Source organism: Hippocampus zosterae, chromosome 14, assembly GCF_025434085.1.
Source record: "Hippocampus zosterae strain Florida chromosome 14, ASM2543408v3, whole genome shotgun sequence".
NCBI lineage: Eukaryota > Metazoa > Chordata > Actinopteri > Syngnathiformes > Syngnathidae > Hippocampus > Hippocampus zosterae.
This window is the reverse complement of record NC_067464.1, coordinates 4952455-4974813: the sequence shown is the minus strand read 5'-3', so window position 1 is coordinate 4974813 and position 22359 is coordinate 4952455. Positions and strand designations below refer to the sequence as shown.

Below are 22359 nucleotides of genomic sequence, written 5' to 3'. Positions count from 1 at the left end.
GCCACTATACACAGCCGAGTTCTCGTATATAATACTGAGACGACTACTCAATAATGTAAAAGTGCTTCCAAGTCACTTTTCCACTGCATTAACATACAGTAACGGCTCAGGTTTCCATGTCACCTAAGTACTGTGAAAAATTTTACACTCAGGGGACATATTTTACCCTCGAGGAGACTGAGAGCATCGTCGAAACAGGTTTGTAGTAAAATGCTGCATTGTATAGAGCGAAGTCAAAGCAAAAGGGAACCAAATAGCCTGAAGCAGATGGCCTTTATCCAAGACGGGGGTGTTTTAGATAGTCCCAACAACTGTCAGCATTGTAGGTTCGCGAAGAAACGTGCCGGTCTTGAAAATACATAGTGAATCTTGAAACAGTGTAAGAATGGCCGTACATACTAACCATAAGGAACAGAAGTCAGAACAGGAAATTGATAGTGAGTGTTTTAGAAAATACATTTTTCATGTTCTTGGAAACATTAAGGATAAAACATCCTTTTATGAATGTCAGACAGGATTCGTACCGCTTCATCCTCACGAGGATCGCGGGGGGTGCTGGAGCCTATCCCAGCGGTCATCGGGCAGTAGGCGGGGGACACCCTGAATCAGTTGCCAGCCAATCGCAGGGCACACATAGACGAACAACCATCCACGCTCACACTCACACCTAGGGACAATTTAGAGTGTTCAATCAGCCTGCCATGCATATTTTTGGAATGTGGGAGGAAACCGGAGCACCCGGAGAAAACCCACGCAGGCCCGGGGAGAACATGCAAACTCCACACAGGGAGGCCGGAGCTGGAATCGAACCCACGACCTCTGCACTGTGAAGCCGACGTGCTAACCACTGGACTACCGGGCCGCCCAAAATATCTGCATTTCAGGGATATATGAAACATAAAAGGACAGGAAATTAACGTAACTTATCTTATTGAATGACTTTGGAGCCAGACTGAGCACTTGGGAAAGCCTCCTTAACATGTAGCCGTCAAATTGCATTGAAACTCACTTTTTTGCTGACATTTATGTCATTCTAATTGTGTCGAAACGTAATGCTCTGGTGAGCAAGGACGGGACAGCACCCCCTCTCGACGGCCGGCGGCAATAACAGTTGGAAGAGGGGAAGTTGAGAGGTCGCGTTAGCAACGAGGTGACACTGCTTCAATGTTTATTTCAGATCCTCCTTAATCCAAAACTAACTAGAAACCCACCGACAAACGGCTGTTTTCCACCCCGAAATCAGGCCCCGTTGTATTCAAAGGGACATCTAGCCGGTAAGCTTCCGTTAGCCCAGCAGGTTGCTATGTCGCAGGGAAGCGGTTGGACAAACTCATTTGAGCTACATCGCTTTATTTGAAAAGCTCGTCAAAAGGTGAGTTTGTTCACGCTCGTCATCTTGGTGTGGATCTTCTGTGTTACTTACTGGGCCTGTTGGCTGAGCGCCACAGTGTAACAAACAATTTGTTTTTAGTTCGATTCGCATAGTTAGCTTAGCATTCGGGTGAGGCCAGATATTGAAGCAACACTTGGCGGTAGGGTGAGCAGATTATAAACAGCAGATCGTGCCTAGTTTGTGTCTCGCTGTCGTTAAAAGTGAGTCACGTTGTAAGGAATGTTGTTTCCACTTTCAACAACCACCCCACCTGCTATTTCGTTCAGCAATGGAACCACCTTGTCTCATCTTTTTGAACTTCGGCTGCTTTTGAAATCACGCCCGAGCCACCTGTTCCCAAACTGCACCCCCCAATGTTGTTGTTGTCGTCATATGTTTAAACATTAACACTCCGACGAAACATAGTGAAAGTGTTAAAAATGGAAATAGTCATGATATTAAAATGCATTGCACCTAAATGTTAAATACAACGGAATTGCTCTAAAATGCACTCCACTCTAATGGATGACAAATGACCGCAAGCTGATGCTCAAACTTAAATTATGCCGTTTTAACATTTATTTTTTGCAGTGCTTCTCAGTTATTTTCTGTTTTGCAGCCATCAGCGGAAGAAAACATTTCTCCACTGTGTCTATCAATAATATTTGTCCATAAAATTGTTATAAGCACACCTCTGCAAAGTGTGTTCGCTGCCGTCTACACGATGGGGATTTTGGGTGCCAGTCTGAACTCTGCTGCTCACCGTTTTTGGAAATCAAATGTCCCCCAAAAAGTGTGACTGGTGTTTTTAATTTGTTCATCACAATGCATTTTTTTAACTGTTCTGATTTATAAACCGAAGTGATTTATAATCCGAAAAATACTGTAATTATAATTGCTTCTTTTTTAGTTTCACAGTTGAAGACACTGTAAAGTGAACTATTTAAAACATGTACAAGGAATGAGAGCTTAATCGTTTGCGTAGCTGTCGCATTCAACGTTTTCATTATTTCATTGAGGGCCAAATGAGTCCTTGAGTATTTTGTATATCTTCAGTAAAAAAAAACCTTCTGCCCGATGATTTGGGTATATACGGTCTGGAAAACGAGTCACACTGTCAAATGAGCTGACTGGCTCCGTGGTGTACTGTCATTGTTGGTTTAAGACTGACTGAGTGTTTGTATAAGCAAGTGAGATTTTCATATTAATTTCTCATGTTCCTGTATTGTTGTTTTAACCTCCCACCACCTTGATATATTTTACACATTTAGTTTATACACAGACCTCTTCAGATATTTAATACAATGGGACATTGTTTCCTCCATGTGACTCAACTTGCTTTTTTTTAACCTTTTTTTGTGTGTGCTTTGTGTTGCAAGTGAAAATTGGACTCTCTTGCAAATTGGAATTACGTCGCTACTTGAAGCAAGAGAACAGCAACACTCACCAATGCATTTTTCAGACGGGCAGCCAAACACAAAAATACAAAATGAACACAACTGCAAGGAGCATGCCGCAATCATGGAAAATTGCCAACCAGAGCTGGAGTTCCAACTCCTGACGTCACTGTTAGCCTAACTCAGTGTTTTTCAAACCCTGTGCCGCTGCACACTGGTGTGTCTCGGCAGATTCATAATCAGTGCAAGAGAAAAAAAATTGGCGTCTGATTGAAAAATGTAATCACAATTTTTTTGACCTGCGCTTATTGTTCATGCCTCACATTTTCCATCATTTATGTCGGTACTGCCTACATGCAGTTTATTTCCCCCCCCCCCTTAATAAACCTTCAGAGTTTTCGCTCGCCACACAGTCTTGCTGTGTCATGCTGCTTCCGATGTGTGTTTGTGTGTGTGTAGTCCAGACAGAGTGCTTTTATATATATATGTAGATGTGTGTGTGCGCCCATGGCGATAATTGAGGTGGAAAGGTGCGAGCTGCAATGTGGACCCGCTGGATGAAATAAGTCCCTGTAGCGTCGGCTGTGGACTCGGGTGCGTCAGCGGGGCGTTATCAATTCAACACTCTGCAGGGCCTTTTCACCTACGCTCGGCAATCATTGACTGGCAGCGCCGCTACGTTTACGACTGGCCAAGGTTATTTGAAATATTTAATAGGTGGCGCACTTGCCAGCTTTGCATTTAAATTTTTGTGTGGTGCTTTTTAGTTTTGGTTACCCCAAATAAACAGAATCCAAATTGACGTCAACGGTCAATCAGGCAATGTTTTAAGATTTCTTTTTAAAATTAATTAAAAGCATTAAAACTGGTCCCCCACTGTATGGTGAAACCCCGACAGCCATTATAGCTGAGAGCAAGGCCCTCACACGCTACCAAAAATTGAGAGTTAATGCCGGATGGAGAACTTGTTTGAGGGGAAATTGGCGTGCTTTCTGTCTTGCTTCTTGAGTCTTGTTTGTGGTTGTACTCATGATAGACTTGTCTCCCAAATTTCATGGCTAGGAAATGAAGATTATTTCTGGGGCTTCTTGCGTCTTTTCACTCATGAGTTCTAAGAAATCGAAATAATTCGGGAAGGACTGAAACACATTGAAGAGTAAGAACTCGCAAAGCGAGTACTGTACAGCATTCAACCGGTTCAGAAATATCTACCTTTCCGCAACCATATCTCTCAGATCACAGATACCGATTTCCCACACAACTGTTAAACCGGTACGACTGTTAACCGCGAGTTATGCAGAATTACAAATATAGCAGCCGATAGAACAGTAAAAGATTCAGAGACGCTGTCGCTCTTCCAAAATAGACTCATTTCACCACCGACCCCCCCCCCCCCCCCCGCCCCCAAATACCGAGTTATACGACCTCAGGGGTCATTCGACAGATTGATAAAACTAGAAATGGACTCCTTTTTAAAACAACGTGTCAACGTGTGGATGGTGAGCTTCCGATTGGACCTTCCTTGGGATTGTTTTGGACCACTTTGGAAAGACCGTGTTGAACACAGCACATGTTCCACAAGTGCTAAATGAACCCTGGCATGCCAGTGAGATGACAAAGGATTGTCACGGCCACATCAAAATGAGCCGGCTCACATCCGTTGCGTAACAATTGCCCATCCCGTTTCTTGGTTTTGCTTTCACAACGATCGCAGGCTTGCCATCCCTTCGGGATCCAATGGCCATGTGGCGTTCCGGCTATGTGACGACTACTGCTATAAACTTGCGATGAAAAGACTGTTGAGCTCATGGAGCCCGTGTAGGGGAGTCGGTTTAGTGTGGCCACTTTGCATTATAATTGGGTGTTTAGTGTTCTATCTTTATTTTGATGGGGATTTAAGGGAGGCGAATACAGGTGTCACGTAATTGTGGCTCTCATGGGTTAGCGCTTCGTTGCCCGGTTCGACGACTGTCTGATCGCCACTTGACATTCAGCACAGCGTTCTCGTTGTGTTAGATTACGGCGTCTTTGGCACACATAATCACATTGGTGACTTGAGCTCGGCTGTTATTATCCACCTGGAGTAGGTGGATAATCCGCACCTTGTGAAACCCTTTGGCATTCTCAGCGAAACCAATTCAGCGAGTGGCGTCATCCATAGGAAGATACCAAACATGTTGTTGAGGTGATGTCGCTCTCCCGTGCGGGTGCGGCTAAGACACAAGAAGATGAATCAAGTATTTTGGATTCAGCAGACTTTCCGCCGCACCTGTGCGACCTCTGTAGTGGAAATTTGACATTTAAGAGTGTTAACGTGTATTTTATAATTAACTCTTAAATCGGGGGTGTCCAAACTTTTTGCCAAGGGGGCCAGATTTTATGTGGTAAAATGTCGGGGGGCCGACCTTGGCTGACATTCTTTACATTGAACAACAATATTGTTCAACAAATTTTAGTAAGCCAGTCTGTTTCACATTTCCATTTTTATTTTAATTTCAACAATCTTAAGAATTTCTTTTGGTTCATTTGAAACGGGTATATCACATGCAACTGCTTATTCACTTGACTTTTTCTTCAACAGAAGTCTCCTGAGTGCAAATTGATTGATTTGAAACATAAAATGTATCACCATGACTTTTCAATAGTCACAAAACCTTTGACTCGAACAACAGGGAAATGAACAAGCAATACACATATCCACAACTGCAAGGATCATTTGAAATATGACATTGTAAAGTGTCCATGGGTGTCTGGAAAGGCGCTTATAAATAAAATGTATTATTATTATTATTATATCAGTCAATATAAACACGGAGTGATGTCTTGTTAACTCGTGAGTGATGCCCTCTAGTGTCTAAATGCTATTACTCATTTAGTGAATGCTATTACTCATTTAGCCACTAGAGGGAAGCAGTACTCTATGAAACATCACTCACCAGTCTACGAGACCTCAGTCAATGCAACACGTGTTCCATTGCGCCCAACCTGCGGGCCAGACGGCACTGATTTTATGACAGGGGCCGAGGGCCGGATGAAATTCGACCGCGGGCCGGATTTGGCCCCCGGGCCGGACTTTGGACATGCCTGTCTTAAATTGTATCACGCAACCTGCTATCTCTCAGTGTTGCTATGTAAGTTTGTTGCTGTGCAAGGTTGTGTGTTAGACTTGAACCCCTCCCAAAAAGGAAAGAAAAAATATAAGAGGGGCCGCACCCCTGGATGGACGAATGGATGGATGTTATAAATTGAACTCTTCACAGTCACGGCGAAATAATAATAATCGAAGTATCATGTTATTTAACTCATTCACTCCCAAAGACGTATTTAAACGTCTTTTCAGACTTGGTCCAGAATTGGCTGGTACTGAATGAATTAAATGGGAAAAGCAAAGATTTTTTTTGTTTGAAGAATTTCCAAAAGGAACTCCTGGACAAATTGTCCTTTATGGGTAAATGATTTCTTTTTGTCTCTTCACAGATGGCCGTGTCGGTGCGGGGCTTGTACTTTGTACTGACCCTGTTCTTGGCCAGTTTCTTCGGGAGCGTCTTCATGCTGGGTCCGGTTTTACCGCTCATGCTGCTGTCCCCCGCGTGGTACCGCTGGATTACCGATCGCATCGTCGCCACCTGGCTCACCCTGCCCGTGGTGCGTATGTCTGCTCGGCTCTCACTTGACCTACTTGGGGCTGGCTCGCGAATAGTTGTCTTGAATTCAGATTAAGACATGTTTTTTTTTAATTACACATAGGTTTTTATCGCTTCGTCGATTCAGCTTGGATTTTATGTCAAACACTTTTCCTCAATTGTGTGGCTTTGTTTTGTAATAATAATAATAATAATAATAATACATTTTATTTATAAGCGCCTTTTCAAGACACCCAAGGACACTTTACAATAACGCAAAACAATACAAATTTGTCTCACTGAACTTTAGACAATGAACCCAACATTTGCACACAGCTGCCAAAATGACAGTGTAATAATCCCAGAAAGTATGAAGCAAGCCTTTGAAGGCACTCAGTCAGCGGAAATAAGACAAATTTGCCCACACCTGTGGAATCATCACAGGAATGACCTCCTTATTTAGTAGCAGCGCGTTCTGTGCTGCTGCTGGCTATGCACCGCGGAACTTTAGCACAAGAAATGAAAGGATGTCCGCCCTAAAGTTTGCTCAGATTTGTGGACTAAACTAGAGCCCAGATTGAGCTCAAATCTGTCTGCGATGTCTTGAAATGCGAGTGATTCGACTTGAGTTTTTGAGGGTTTTTTATTTCTTTTGGCTTTTGTGATTTGGGATTATGAGCAACACTTTTTCAGCTAGTGAGCAGTTCTTCAAAAACCATGGTTCAAGTTGGTTAGTTTTACTCCCAGTTGAAGTTTACTGTCAAACCAAACAACAAATACACTTTGTGTATTTAAGATAAGATAAGATATCCTTTATTCGTCCCACACTGGGGAAATTTACAGCCCCCAGCAGCAAGAATGTATGTAGAAAGAAGAAAGAAAAAAAACAACAAACATCTTTCAATTAAATGCAATATGAACACAAAATGGATAAATCGCAGTACTATTTACAATTTTTCCTTCACATCATTTAATTATTATTATTATGATTTTTTATTCATCAGCTATTTAAAACAACCAATTCTTTTAGCCATTTCCATCTGCCAGCTTAATGCCAACACAAATTAGCTTCAACCTTGCCGTGCTTGAGCAACAGTTAAACGTTACAGCAACAGATGTAAAAAGCACCTAGTCGTGTATTCTTAATCCTCTGCATAGAATGACTAATCTTGGCTCCAAACAGTCCCTCCTGGAGCTGGTGTTCGGCGTAAAAGTGGTAATCACGGGCGATGCCTTCGTCCCTGGCGAGCGTAGCGTCATCATCATGAACCACCGCACGCGTCTGGACTGGATGTTCCTTTGGTGTTGCCTGCTGCGCTACAGCTACCTGCGCCTGGAGAAAATATGCCTCAAGGCCGCGCTCAAGGCTGTGCCCGGCTTCGGTAGGTCCAACCCTTTGACGTGCGCTTTTTTTTTTTTTAAATGGCCTCAGATCGAACTGCTGTTGCTTTCCAGGCTGGGCCATGCAGGTGGCCTGCTTTGTCTTCATCCATCGTCGCTGGGAGAAAGACAAGGAGCACTTGGGGAATATGCTGGACTACTTTTGTGACATCAGAGAACCCCTGCAGCTGCTGCTCTTCCCAGAGGGCACGGATCTCACCGGTAAACCGCGACCGCTTTGGGCGACCTTTTGTGTCGAATAAGTTTGAAAATGGAACTGGAAAAAAAAATCTTTGTGGATGAAATTTTACTTGAAGGCCATACGGCCCAGCCCCTATTGTCACCCACACTTCACCCGCCACGGGACTTTGCGCCAAACGCCGCTACGCAAACGCGCTTCAACGCAAACGCGCTTCAACGCATTACCGAATGCTTGTCATCACGCTTCCAGAATGCTCTGATGTCAAATGACACCGCCACCTCATGGCTCTCCCTTAAGCCATGCCATGCAGAGTCCCGCGACTCACGTTTCTTTTATGTGGGTGAGCATGCTAAATTTCTCTGCCTGTGTCATGATGTCATCTCAGGCGGGCCAGTCAAGTGGCATCATAATGGGCCCAGAAGCTTTAGTTGTAGCTTTTGGTGACACACCAGTGCGTGTCCTCTTCCTTGGGCTTATTTGGTACACACTTCATCAAGCCCTCTCGTGAACCAATCAGTTCCAGGACAGTTTACCGTATTTTCCGCACTATAAGGCGCTTCGGAGTATAAGGCGCACCTTCAATGAAGGACCTGTTTGAATTAAAACCGTTTACATATATCGGGCGCACCGCATCATAAGAATAGAAGCTACAATAGCGGCTGGGGATGCCTTATGCATCCACTAGATGGAGCTACGCTAAAGGAATACAATACAATACCATTCCGCTTTGTTGCTATAGCGTTTTCACAACCACCGCAGCTGTAACAAAGCGCTTTACAGAACATTTCAAATACTACGTCCAAGAAATCAGACTATCGATCCATAAAAAGGCGCATCGGGTTATAAGGCGCACTGTCGGCTTTTGAGTAAATTGCTTGCTTTTTGGTGCGCCTTATTGTGCGGAAAATACGGTAATTGAATGCTGTTTGTTGCCAGCTTTATTCATGCCTATAGTTTACTCTGTGTTTTATTTGAGCGTGGCCTTGATTTGGAGAAATGTATTTTGAGTCACTTAAATCAGTTCTTCAATGTATAAAAAAAATAAAGACTATTGTGGCGGATTATGAGTTACCATGAAGGGTTGACATAATTAAAGACGGCCTATCTGGAATCCATACTATTAAAACACGGAAAGTCTGGCAGCCATATGGATCAATAGTGTGACGGAGCAAAACGCCCGTCACTGTCTGACAAGTACACTCTTGTTCTCGTTTCCACCTTAAACCTCGAATGCATGCTCCCTGCATCGGCACTCGCCGGCATGGCGCGCGCTCCCTACGGCACGTTCACATTTGTGTCCTGCTGTCCAAAATGTTTCCCTGCTGCCTGGACGCCTTTTCTTTTTGCCCCGCCTCCCTGACAACCTGCGCTGTCGGACATAGCGGCAGCACGGGATGATCGGCCAGGGTCTGGTGGACATCAGACTCGTAGTGTGATCCACTTGAATTCATGACGGCGTGTCTGGGGATCTGACATTGCGACCGTTGTGAACGACAAACTAAGTCGTGCTGTCTGAGCTCGGTATTAAAGACACCTGTCGGTGCACAAATGTGTGCGTGTGCGTGTGAGTGACTTTTGGCTTACCTCCACGTTATGAAACCAGGTTATCGCTTTACATTTAACATGTTTGTAAGGTTATATTTGACAATACAGCGGTAACTGCCGTTTTACAAAATGTAAGAAAATAAATTGCGTGCGTTCGTTGGTAGCTGGAACGGATCTTTTGCATTTCAATGGGGAAAATTGATTTTATCCACTTTGCAGCTTTACGGATGCCGTTAATACGTTTGATGGTGCTGTTTTATGACATTGTTGCGTCTGCAAAATTAGTGTTTATTTCATTGTATTTTTTTTTTTAGATGTTCCAGTAGAGGTTCTCCTTAAATACACCGAATCATACAACCCTTTATTGTACAGGAGCTTGGCTGCACACTTCCATCTTCAGTGCTTTAATTGAATGAGAGAACTACAAGCTCCGAGTGCAGATGAACCGTCCCTCTTGCCCAAACGAGCTCCTCGTCTTACGTAACCGTGACTAATGACTCGCCATATAAGTTCCCCTCGATATGTTTGGTTCATAAACACTCATCTGTCTTTGCTTATTTCCTCTCTCTCTCTCTTTCTCCCCCTTAGTCTCTCCTTTATACAAACATGCGTTTGTGCCAGCTGGAGCAGCACTGTTGATGTCATTACGAGTGTTTTTGTTGATCGAAATAGGATAGTACAATTATACTGTATACATCTGAAGTTGTTTTTTTTAATGCACAGAGCAAGCGTTCTTTATTTTTCCCCGCAGAAAACACGAGAGTGCGTAGCGACGAGTTTGCCGCGCAGCATCACCTGCCCAAATACCAACACGTGCTGCATCCGCGCACCACCGGCTTCACTTTCATTGTGGAGCGATTGCGAAAAGGTCATCAATTAGTCCACGTGCGTCTGGAACGATTATCCTCTTGAAGCGGTATAAACCCGAAAACTGCGTCCTGCGTTCCCAGGAGACAACCTGGATGCGGTGCACGACATCACCGTGGCTTACCCCAAGAACATCCCGCAGACCGAGCGCCACCTCATGCTGGGCCTCTTCCCCCGTGAGATCCACTTCCACGTGCGGCGCTATCCCGTCAACACGCTGCCCGCCGCCTCCGCCGAGCTGGAGTCGTGGTGCCGTGAGCGCTGGGCCGAGAAGGAGTCGCGCCTGCAGGACTTCTATTCAGGCCAGCCGCGGGCTTTCGACCGGGAGGGCGCGGCACGGGTGCCGCCGTGTAAGTCCGAGCTGCGCGTAGCGCTGATCAAAGCGGCCTCGCTGCTCTACTGGACCGGCTTTATTGCGCTTTGCTTCGCCGGCCTGTGGTTGTGGGCTCCCGTCAGGTTGTACTTCCTGGTGGTGGTGGGCGTGTACGTTGCCCAGCAGAAGATGGCGGGCGGGCTGGAGCTGGTGGAATTGGCCTGCCATCGCTATTGGACCTCCGTGGCAGGCGATGGCGATGACAAGATGGCGGATGGAAAAACGCAGTGAGGACGATGTCGACTTGTGACACTTAAGGATGTTTTTTGTGGGGTCCTCCTTTAGAAAGGGAATCGCCTACAGGCTGCTTGCTTGACCTCAGCAGGAGGCTCAAGAGGGGCATGTTGCCCACATCCCTCTTTTTGTCTCCTTTTATTACCTCCGCTTACTATGAATCGCACCAGACGACTCATATGCTACCACCAAATTACTGTGGCACTCCTGCGTTTCCAATGCTCAGTTTTGGTTGCTTTTCCAATTCAAAATAGTACAACAGCAATCAACTACGCTCAAACTTAACAAATTCTACTTAATTGAATTCATTTGTCCGAGACAAAACATGCCAACAAATTACAACAGTCTACAATGATCACTTATTTTTCCCGGAATTTTTTTGTGGAAGGAGACTGACGGCAGCAAAAAACAAAAAAAAAGTTTGTTTTGCGTTGGTTTTCTCATTCAAAATAGTGCTGTGGGAAACTGCAAAAAAAAAAGGGGGGGGGGGGACACCGCTTTGAGCCCGTCTGTCGGACCAGGAGAAGTAATTAGTGCAATTTTATCCAAAAGGACACTAAGGGCAAATGATACAGTCAAGTGGATGCTAGCATGTGCTGATTTTCGCCATTGCTAGCAGCGTAGGCTCAAACGTCAACAATCGCACCCACTTGGTATCAGCTCACCTCGGTGTTGACCCAAACGATACTTTGCGCTACTGTTTCTTGCTAAAAGCGACGTGTCAATCGCAATTGGCGCCTTGTACGAGAAAGACGGCGACCGAGCAAAGCCGAGCTGAGCCCCGTCGACTCCGCGCATTGGAAAACGGGACAAGGGCCACCCCAGAGTTTCAAAACGGCAATTCGTTTTTTGTCGTCCTCCCTGAAGCAGGGCGTCAAATGCTAACCAATTTTCTCCACTTTTACTGACCTTGGGCGGAGGTCTGCGCTGCGTTAGGGTCCACTCTCACTGAGCTCATAGGACTGGTTGGTTTACTGTGAAGTCTACGTGTCAGGCGACCAAATGTGTGTGTTTTTTTTTTTTTTTTGGTTTAGCTTTGTTTTTGTTTTTTGTCTTGCGTGTTCCCCTGGTGTCATACACAATGGAGCGAAGCCATACAACCTCTACATTCTCTTCAAGGACTCATCTATGTAAATGTCTTTTTAAATACCTCCTACATGGGTAGAGTTTCGCTTTTATACAAAACTGAGGAGTCAACTTTTCCGTCTGCTTGTTTGTACAAGTACAAAAGCCAAAGGTGATCCAGAAAGTAAATATTTTGTGATGACGGTTGGCCATAGCAGTTCCTTGGGATTGGATGCTGATTTTAGTGGGGTTTTTTGTTTTTGTTTTTGTTTTTTTTTTTGCTTTAAGCTTCAAGCAAATGTCCTTATTCGGAATGTTTTAGAGGCGGGTGTCGGGATGTAGGGACAACATGAACCTCCCACCCGCGACAGTGGTGCCACAGGAGGACCACCAGACTTGGAGTGGAAAACTGCCGCCCCCCACCCCATCCTCCTCCCCCCCTCCCTGAATAAGTCATCCCCCCCACCCCCCCAAAAAAAGTACTTTCAGGCGCGCTCCTCTGTGTGACACTGATGCGACGCCTCAAATCAATTAGCAAATGGCAGCTAAGAAGAAAGTTGTGGGTTTGTTGAAAATACCCTGGAAGCTTGGTTTTCGTATGCCCTAGTTTTCGGCAGAGTCAGAAAATCTACCTTTTTTTGAGAAGGGTCACAATGAACTAAGTTGTGATCGCCCAATTTGTGACTTTCTTATAGATCATGATGCGGGCTGGACGATATGGCCTCAGTCACATCTGCAATGGATTCCCTTCACGTCGTAATTCGCGTTGTAAGCGTCAACGTTTTACAACGGAATGACTCCAAATTCTGAATGGGTTGTCCGATCTTTTAGCAAAGCTAGAACAAAAAAAACGAAAAGTCAAATGAGATATACTGTTGAGAACATTTATTGTGCAGAGTTCAAAGGTCATTCAGCCCTGCATTGTGGAAATAAAGAATAGTATCGATTAAAAATATTGAATATACCATATATTAATATACATTTAGCCTTACAGCTACGTCACAACTGACTATGTGGTACCACGCGAATTCATTTCCGGGATTCGGACGCGTCGTGCGTTTCCTGGCTAGCCATGTATTATTTTCTCCCCAGGCACTTATTTACTTGCTGATTTGTTATTCATAGATTGTTATTGTCCTGCGTAATGCGCTTACATCAAGAAAAATGTTGGTGAAAAATGTACTTTTTCTATCAAATGTTTGGATTTTTTTTATGTTCATGTTTTTGGGTGTGTTGAATGGATTAATTGGAGTTATATGATTTTAGATGGAAACAACCGCTTTGGTTTTCGACTAAATCGGTCTGCAACCGATTCGTCATGAAAACAGAGGTTCCACTGTGAGGCAAAAGTGTCCTTTTTTTGTGTGGTTTTGCCTGGAGACGGTAGCTTTTTGTAGCAAAACCTGGGCAAATCAGCAGACAAACGATCTTTTCAGCACAATCAATGAAGATCAGGCGTGTATGTCCTCAAATAGCGGCCGTGTGTGTTTGCCTCGAAAGGAAACGGGGGGCGGGTTTTATCTTTAGAATTGATTTTTATTAAAAAATATGCATACATTTTCTATAGAATCCTCTCGAGTAGCCGCACTTATAAACTGCAGGTTTGAATATTGTCCCCTGGTTACTTTTTGTGGATGCAAACAATAAACGCCACACAAGAACAATTGGCGCTGCTGTTTTGGGCTCAAATGAAATGATCAAATTTCTTAGCATTTTTTACCGCTAGTGGGTTGGAAGAAAAAAAAAGGAGGCAACTTTTAATGGTCTATTTGAGGAATGTGTTTATAGATCTTAATCTCGAACCTCATGACGATGTCCTTGATTCGAAGTAGGGCCACTAAATGAGGACATATGCTGATTGTCTGTTGAGAAGATCACGTTTGAGAGCCTCTGTGCTTTCCAGTCACTGTGAATTAATCGACGTGAAACACGCTTCAATGTATTCCATGTCTTTATTATGAAAACCAATTTGATTATCACTTAATTGCTGATGCTAGACCTCTTAAAATTGACGACCCTCAGGTAAACATGAGTTGATGTGTGTGTGGCGGGTGCAGAATTTATCAGATTAAACGAACTCAGACTCCATTCAAAAGTCTCTCTCCGTGTGTTTGTATATTGTGTACACATAATTAATTGTTGTGTTTTGCTTTTTCTTTGGTTTTAAATTTTGGGGAGACGTCACACATTGCAGAACGGAGCAGCCCTAGACAGGATGTTACGATTTGGACGGAGGAAGTGCCGAGAGGCTCCTTGCCTTTGCTATGTCTCACGTTGGCGGTGAGTCGTTTTGTTGTATTTTAGTTTTATCTGACTGACTTGAACATTTAGATTCATTTTTTTCATGCGTCCATTGACTGTCATACATGCTGGGACCCTATCCAGTGCATAACATCAATACTATTAGTGCTGTAATGGTGAGCTAAAAGATGAGTAGTTGTGAATCGCACTGTTTTGTTTTATTTTTGCAATTTGATTAGTTGCTGCACCCCAGGCAAGTTTGAATTCAAGGGACGTGTGCTAGCTAAAATTCAAGTGGGATTCATCAAAGTCTCAATAAAGAGCTAATCAGTCCGTCTGTCTTATACTGCCCCCATGTGGCCAAAGTGGGCACACCAAATGCGGCAACATTTAATGAAGACAGTTTGACAACTTTTGAATACTTTTCCATTCTGCAGTATTTATGTCACTGTTGAATTTTTTTTTAAATGAAGTGCAATATAACGGAATGCTATTTTTCCTCATTCACAACCCTTGCAACAATTTTTGCTTTTTGGGGGGGGGGCTGTTAATGATTAATAGTGGTACTGTGCACTGTGATAAATCAGAAAAGATGGTTTGAGATGTCTGATTTCAGTTGCGAGCATGGCAGCTGAACAAATTACACTCGGAACAAGGTATTACTCCTTGTGTGCTGCTATTTTGGGGGGGGGGGGGTTGCATAATTATATATTATGTAACTGCACATATTTGTAGATTTTATTTAATGCAATTATTTGATTAAGTGTAATATGAATGCATTTAATTAGATTTGGTTCGTATACTTATAGGCATTTTTTATATTTTACATTTAATGATGAAACATCCCTTTAATTTTATAATAAATTTTATGTATTCATTTTTATTTAAAATCATTTTGTAATTTTACTATTAATATGAATTAGTGCTTTGCTTTCATTTGCTTCTGTCTAATGCTATTCAGGTTACTTTATCAGGTTCAACTTTTTATTCTCTTTTCCCCCTCTCTCCCCGACCGCAGGCGAGCAAAAAAAGGGGGGGAAAAAAAGGTCAAGAGCTTTGAAGGTGAAGTGCGGTCACCATAGTAACACATGTTGTCTCCGCTGTCGTCTAGCAACGGGATGTGCAGTGATGTCAATGGAAAGCATGCTATTTTCTCCACCCTGACAGAATGTCACCGCTGTGTGTGTGTGTGTGCGCGTGTGTGTGTGTGTGTGTGCGCGCGTGTGCAAATTCGCACACCCTGCTGAGGGAATGGAAAAGGGTTTTCGATGTTGACATCCCCAGGAGCTAAAATATCCCACCTGGGACGATGAATCATGTGCCAATTAAGGGTCCAATTGATGCGGCTGCAATCTTTTTTTAGCAGCCGATAGAAAGCACAATCATCCTCTGCATTTGGATTCAAGCTCGAATTTGACTAAGGCAAGATGTGTCATCACACAGCACATTACTTTGGAAGGCACGTCCTCCACCGTTGACCAATTAACCATATTGAAAATCAGACATAGCTTTTGAACGGTAGTTCAAGAGAATTCTTTTTGTCTTTAAACAAAGTCAGAAAACAGGCCTGGACAAAAGTGATGGTACGCTTAAGTTAATATTTGGTTGCACCACCTTTTGGAGGTACTGTAATCAAACATTTTTTCTAACTTTCAGTGAGATTTCTGCACTTCTCAACAGATATTTCGGCCCACTCTTCTGACGGCAACCTGCTCCAGTTGTCTCAGGGGTGAAGGGTTCTTTCTCCAGATGGCATATCTTGAGATTTCATCGTACCCTGCTCAGACATAAGACACCCCATGCCAGATGTAGCAAAGTAGCCCCAGAAGATACCGGGACCTCCTCCATGTTTCACAGTAGGGTTGTCTTGGGATGCTTCATTTTTTTACCCCATCTGTGAACATAGAATTAATCTGCCTTGCCAAAAGGTTCCAGTCTTTGTGATCGTTTGAGTTGTCCTCTGAAATGGCATCGCTTTGTTGAGGTTATGCGGGGACAACGCGAAAAAAGACCGCAATGAATTATAAAGCAGGAGCTCTCGCTCTCTCTACAGCGATGAAAGATGGAGTCTCCTTACACACTGTTCATCTTCCAAACACACGTAGTATGTTCAAAGTCAAATTTGAAACATCAATGACTGAATAATACTTGAATCGGTGTTTCAGAGAAAGGGAAAAGTGTATGTTTTATGTTTTACAATGCTCGTTTTTGGATGGAAACGTGAAGGAGTATGTCCCATTTTACCTAACAGCCATGATGCGTTTGATACTCCTTCACTGTATCGAGATTCCCAGATCATGCCCTTTCAAAGACCAACAAGTGCATGTTTCTGCGGAAACCTATGCAAAGGTTTCACAGACCGTGCTCGAGACTGTCTCAAACTCCCCCGTTAACGCTGGTGGCACTCAAAAAATACACAAATTTAAGTTTTCAAGATTACCACCATTCACCCCGATTTAACACAAAATCAAATTTGAATTTTTTTTCTTGCTGTGAAATGCCAAAAACGAATCTAATTTGACCCAAAGATTATATTGAGATTAAGACGTGCATTTGACCGTGCGGTACTGTCGTTTCCTCCTCAACAATTAAGGCTATGAATAACCCTTGCAAACATTAAGTGGGTGAAATGACAATGAATTATCCTAACTCCCTATTTATAAATCCAATCAAACCTCTTCCCTTGGTTGATGGTGATTGGAAGGAGTGGTGGAGGGGGGATTAGAAATCATTTTCCTATTCATTTTCTTTTTGGCTCAAGGGAGCAACATGACGGGCATGCATTTTGCTTGCACTGACTCCAATTCTACTCTGTGGAGTGAGTCATATCCACATCAGGTCTGCACGGGATCAAGTTGGAAACAGGTCGTGGTGTTCTACTGCCACCTACTGGTCAAACCACATATCCCCAAAATGGTGAAAGACGAGTAACATTAACTTTTTAACGAAGGTGTACAAATAGCTGTGTGACTGTTCACTAGTTGGAAATCTAATGAATGAATGCCACAGGGCCCTGGAAAATGTGTCACGACACGACACAGTTACGCTCCTAAATGAAACCCATTTCACCCCGGCCAGAAGTATTCCGTTAAAACGAGTGATTATTTTTGATGTGATGACTTCTGCGAAAGAATTCTAAACTGAGAAAAAAGTACCACTATACTGTATTTGCTTTTTACAGCTAACATTTGAGGGGGGGGGGGGGGTCGTTCAGCGCACAAAACCACGCATGGAACAAGATGTGTAACACAGATATATTTAAAGCACGAGTATACACACCTGATTCAGATGATCAGCTCATCGGCCAGTCTGAAGCAGCATTATAACAATCCTGATCATTTGAATCAGGCGTGTTGCTCCTTGCAGAGCAACACACTGTTGGAAAACAGGCAGGACAGCGGCCCTTGAGGACCAACTTTGGACACCCCTGCATTAGAACTACCCGTAATCGCTAAACAATATGGGAAATATCAACTAATGTCAACAATTTCTTTTTTTTTCATAAAATCGTCCCCAAATACAGCGGCGCCTTGAACTACAAATGACCCGTCTTACACCAACTTAATGCTAACATACAGTGTCATGGAAAATACCAATGACATGCTAATGGTTAGCATTGATAGTTGTGGTTTTACAACTCTTTAAACAACAGCTATGTTAACGTTAACACAACTGGAAGAAAAACTCGACGCTGAGTAGGAAAGGAAGTGGATACGTTCTTGTGTGCATGTCTGTACAGTATGCTAGAGGACTGCCTCCTTGTGGCCAATACTGGTACACCAGAAGAAGTAGCAACATTGAATTATACTGAACTGTTTAAAAGCTTTACATTCTGTTTAGTTTCACAAGCAACCAGTTCTGTGTTTCATTATTAAGAAACAAAAACAAGAGTGTTTCATTTACGATCATTGTCATGTAACAAACGTTTGTGTTTCAATATTTCAAGGTAGCACCTTGAAGGTGCCACTGTATTGTTTTGGATCATTATCATAAAGGGGAGATGAAATGACTTCAAAAGGCGAGATTCATCTCCGAAAAGATGACCCTCGTGCGTTGTAAAAAGCTGATAAATTCTGCAAGCTTTGACCTTGATCATAAACTCAACTGAAACGTCAAGCGTGTGTTTATTAACCACGGAGGCGGGCTGATAATGTCGCCTGTCTGGCGAGCCTACAATGCCTTGTAATGTAACGGGCTCACGCATCTGCGCGCGCTCCACGGTGACCACCGAGCAACGTTAACAGCGAGAAGAATGCAGCGTGATTAAACCCAGCGTGAGAATAACAATCACGTTTAGCTACGATGACGTCAGAGGCGCCCTTTCTATTGTCGCTATTGAATTACGCAAATAAAAGTTAGAGCTGGAACCAAGGCGGGTGATGTCATGTTAGTTATTATCAATGAATTGTTCGTTGCGAAGTCGGTCGATTGTGCGGAGTTGATTGGTCGAGTCTTGAAGTGACCGAGTCATACGAGAGCGGGACGTAGAGCTGTCTTTAATGATACGCTAACTCCATCGATTGAGCTTATTCTGCTAGCTGACATGACACCGTCGTTAAAAGGAGCCAAATGATGAAAAACATATGGTCTGTTTATCATGTTTTGAAATGACCTCGGAATGTAGACATTGAAATACGTTAGTGCTATGACATTATCCAGCTTGATGGGACACCCCCGTCGTAAAAAACACGAGTTCAGGGTGCGGTCATTTATGATGAAGCGACAAAAGTCAAAATGCACTGGGACGTTGAGCTATGAATGGAAACATTCAGCGTGTGTTCCACTGTTGGCAGTTAAAATAATAATCTATAAAGAAAAGTAAATAAATAAAATATAACAAACGAATTTGGAGTGAAATTGTCGATCCAACGTGTCAAAAGTGAGTGAGTCACAAACTACGTCGAGGCCAGGCTAACTGCTCCGAGGTGTGTGGAAACATGAGTTCATAACATTCCTTCCTGGCAAAAACCAGAATTGGTTTAGTGATCACTTTGGTATTCAGAACGCGAGTCTTCCCTCCAATTAAAAACTTTTTTTTGGAAAAAATCCCAGTCAATCTGATCATTTTGAATTTGTTCTGAAACTATTAAGTACCGGTAATTGCGTAGAAACGACCGAGTCAGAATGGAGTCTAGCGACGTGTGAAAAGAGGAGTTCAAAACATTCAGGAAGTGATTCTCAATTGTATATATTAATAATCAAATAAAATTAACATGCCATCGGTTAATAAATTGGAACTGTCGCTTAGTTGTGCCTTAAAGCACTGCAGAAGCACAGCGGGTGTGGAAACAAGAGTTTAGAACATTCAGGAAGCAATTCTCCCTTCTCCATTAAAAACAAAAACAATAACAGAAAGAAAATTGACAAGTAATCAGTAAACTGATCGCTTGCTCTTGTCTGGCCATTGAGTCCGAATGAAGCGCACAGCAACTGGAGGCGTTGTCTCAAGCAAGTGTTCATTTTCTACACCACCAATCATGAAAGCAGAGTCAAAAACCTACCCCTGATGTTTTTCCCCCCCCTTTTTTTTCTGTAACGTTGCTGAACAGATCGGCGAAGAAGCAGTTTGCCGTATTCAGGAGTTGTCCGAGGGCACGTGCTCCTCGAAGCCCTCGCTCTCCCGGACCAGCGCCCTCTCCAGGATGACTCTGCCCTCCTTGTAGCGCTGGCTGTCCTCTGTGGCAAATTCGTAGATCCAGCCCAGTTTGCTGTTGCAGTTCTTGCAGCTGACGTCTCGGACCATGTGCCGGCCCGTCAGCATCACGCGGTCCTGCACCTCGCTGTACTGAAGGTTCACCACCTGGACGCACACATTGCATGAGATACAACTAAACCATCTCGACATTTGCCCCGTTCATGCTGGAAAAAATAAAAACTAAACAACAATTACACTATTATAACTTATATACTTTGTCCAAGCCCTGATTTACTATATTACACTGCCATCTCCCTACTTTACTATATTCTACTTTATTTACTTAGTTAGCCTGACCTACTGTGTGTGTGTGTTGTGGTACCTTGTTGAAGAGGAAGGCTCTGCCCGTGGCGCCCGTAAATCGGGTGGAGATGAGCTCGGAGCGATTGGTCAGGATGGTGTCACAGTTGGCGCAAGAGAACAGGCGCGTTCCGCCGATGTGGTCCAGGAAGATGCGGCCCATTCTGACTACATGATCAAAAGCCAGAACATCACATTTACTTGACATTTTTTTAAACTGTCCAATACTTGAAAATGTCAAACAACACCAACCATAGGAAGCTATTAAAATGCACAGTATGGGTTTCTCCATTTTAGAAGATTATATATAGTGTCGAACCTTAGCATTACATTATTCGCTCCCTTATACCCTGCCAACTATATTATGTTGTACAATGTAACAGTCCTAGAACATTACAACCATCTAACTTATTAAACCTTACCGGTTATATTATACACTACTCACCTACTATGCCCTGCCTAATTTTGTGCTCTAACAACCAACGGTAAACACGATTATATCTTACCTAACTATTCATGAGCGTCAAATCACAAAGAGCGTAGGAAGCTAACGCCGCACTAGCCGCTTTTGCTAACAGACAACAAAAAAAACGACATCAGCTGCGTTGGGGGGAAATGGCTTTAAAGGCTTTTTTAGACCCTGTCGACTTCTTACCGGCGTCTCCGGCGCGCTTTCAAGGTCCAAAAGTCCCCTTCGGTACAGTATCGGGTGGATTTTGTTGCGTTTTACACGGATATTCGCCGTTAGTTTCGTCGGTGGTTTTGTTGTTGATGTTGGCTGTACCTAATGAGGTGTCTGCGAGCACACACTGTCAACATCCGGTCCTGACGTCGGCACACCATAAACGTGCTGCTGGCTGCAATGTGACGACGCTACGGCAGGAGGGCAGCAGTGAGCAAAGACGAAACGTACCTACCAACCTACACTTGTAACGGATAAGTAAAAGAAAACGGGCAGTATTATAAAATGTAATGATCATCATCATCATCATCATATATTACATTAATATCATGAAAATGATTCTGAATAACCCCAAAACTAGTGAAAAGGATATTATATTCAATCTGAAAATAAAATAAAGAGACCAACAAAACATTTAAATAATAAACAAACACAAATAACATGCATAAAAAGTTACAAAAGTCAAATTAACAATCAGCAGGTAAAAATAAAAAACACACGGAACTAAATGTTAAAACAACCTGTTGCAGCAGTTCCAACTTTATAGCTGATTGACCCCCCGCTGGTCGATGCTAATCTGATTACATGCCATGAAGATACTCATCTTCCTCCTTCATTCCAAGGGTCGGGCTATCAGATAAAATAATCTAAGTAGACCATAAAACATATCATATTCTCACCATCTCCCAAACTTAGCTGGAGTTTCACCGTTTGACTGAATTGCCGGTCGTTAACGTTTCAATTATGCAAGCTATTGAAATATGCAGAAGACGGGTCAAAAGTTTCAGTTTATTGACACATAGTTAAACTTCAACCTATTAAACAGATATCGATCTTTGGAACCAGTTTGTTACGTTGAAGTCAAGCTGGACAAGGCCCTCTTTTTGGGGGATTAGTTCAGCTCAGTCAACAAAGTTGTTGACTGAGCGTATCGTACATTTACACCCAAATGACTTTTATTGGTCGTCAGGAAATGGAATCAAATCTCTTTGGTTACTATCACAGTGTCCACACGCAACATAATGTTCTTCAAAAAAATGGAGCATATCATATTTTTATATGTACTGGAAATGCATGTCATGACAAACCCACGAAATTAGCAGTTTTTTCCCAAAAATATCATTGCATTCAATAGAGACTCCTTCCTAATATTTTTGTTTCTTATTTTGCAGGCCAAAAAGGGAAGGATGAGTTGGAGAGTGTTGAAGTCCGCGCATGTCATGCAGAGACAGATGAAAGCACAAGGAGGGTTGGGAATTTCTGTACTTTTTTTTTTAAGTACAACTTGACAGCTTTGGGAAGGCATGGCCAATTTAGAGCGCCTCGTTGTCTCCAACACTTGCGCGGAATATGTGTTGGAGAGAAGGCGGGGGAAAAAGTCCA

The 22359-nt window shown here is 43.2% G+C and overlaps 2 protein-coding genes across 5 annotated transcripts; one reads left to right on the top strand and one right to left on the bottom strand.

Moving 5' to 3' along the window:
* Positions 1-1061: 1061 nt before the first annotated feature.
* On the top strand, positions 1062-14153 carry lclat1 (lysocardiolipin acyltransferase 1). Of its 2 annotated transcripts, XM_052085411.1 has the most exons (7): positions 1062-1150; positions 1244-1372; positions 6247-6414; positions 7576-7774; positions 7848-7994; positions 10271-10387; positions 10470-14153. In XM_052085411.1, exons 3-7 carry the CDS (start codon positions 6247-6249, stop codon positions 10988-10990), a joined length of 1152 nt encoding a protein of 383 aa, XP_051941371.1. In that variant the 5' UTR covers positions 1062-1150; positions 1244-1372; the 3' UTR covers positions 10991-14153. The 2 variants fall into 2 exon arrangements, with proteins under 2 accessions (XP_051941371.1, XP_051941370.1); XM_052085410.1 differs by having other exon boundaries at positions 1080-1372.
* A 5309-nt stretch (positions 14154-19462) lies between these two features.
* On the bottom strand, positions 19463-21729 carry ypel5 (yippee-like 5). Of its 3 annotated transcripts, none has more exons than XM_052085442.1 (4): positions 21657-21729; positions 20950-21167; positions 20317-20462; positions 19463-20099 (listed from the first exon to the last, which is right to left on the bottom strand). In XM_052085442.1, the coding sequence occupies exons 3-4, from the start codon at positions 20455-20457 to the stop codon at positions 19875-19877; spliced, it is 366 nt and encodes a 121-aa protein (XP_051941402.1). In that variant the 5' UTR covers positions 20458-20462; positions 20950-21167; positions 21657-21729; the 3' UTR covers positions 19463-19874. The 3 variants fall into 3 exon arrangements, with proteins under 3 accessions (XP_051941402.1, XP_051941403.1, XP_051941404.1); XM_052085443.1 differs by lacking the exon at positions 21657-21729 and adding an exon at positions 20801-20865 and having other exon boundaries at positions 20950-21172; XM_052085444.1 differs by lacking the exon at positions 21657-21729 and having other exon boundaries at positions 21079-21175.
* Positions 21730-22359: the final 630 nt, after the last annotated feature.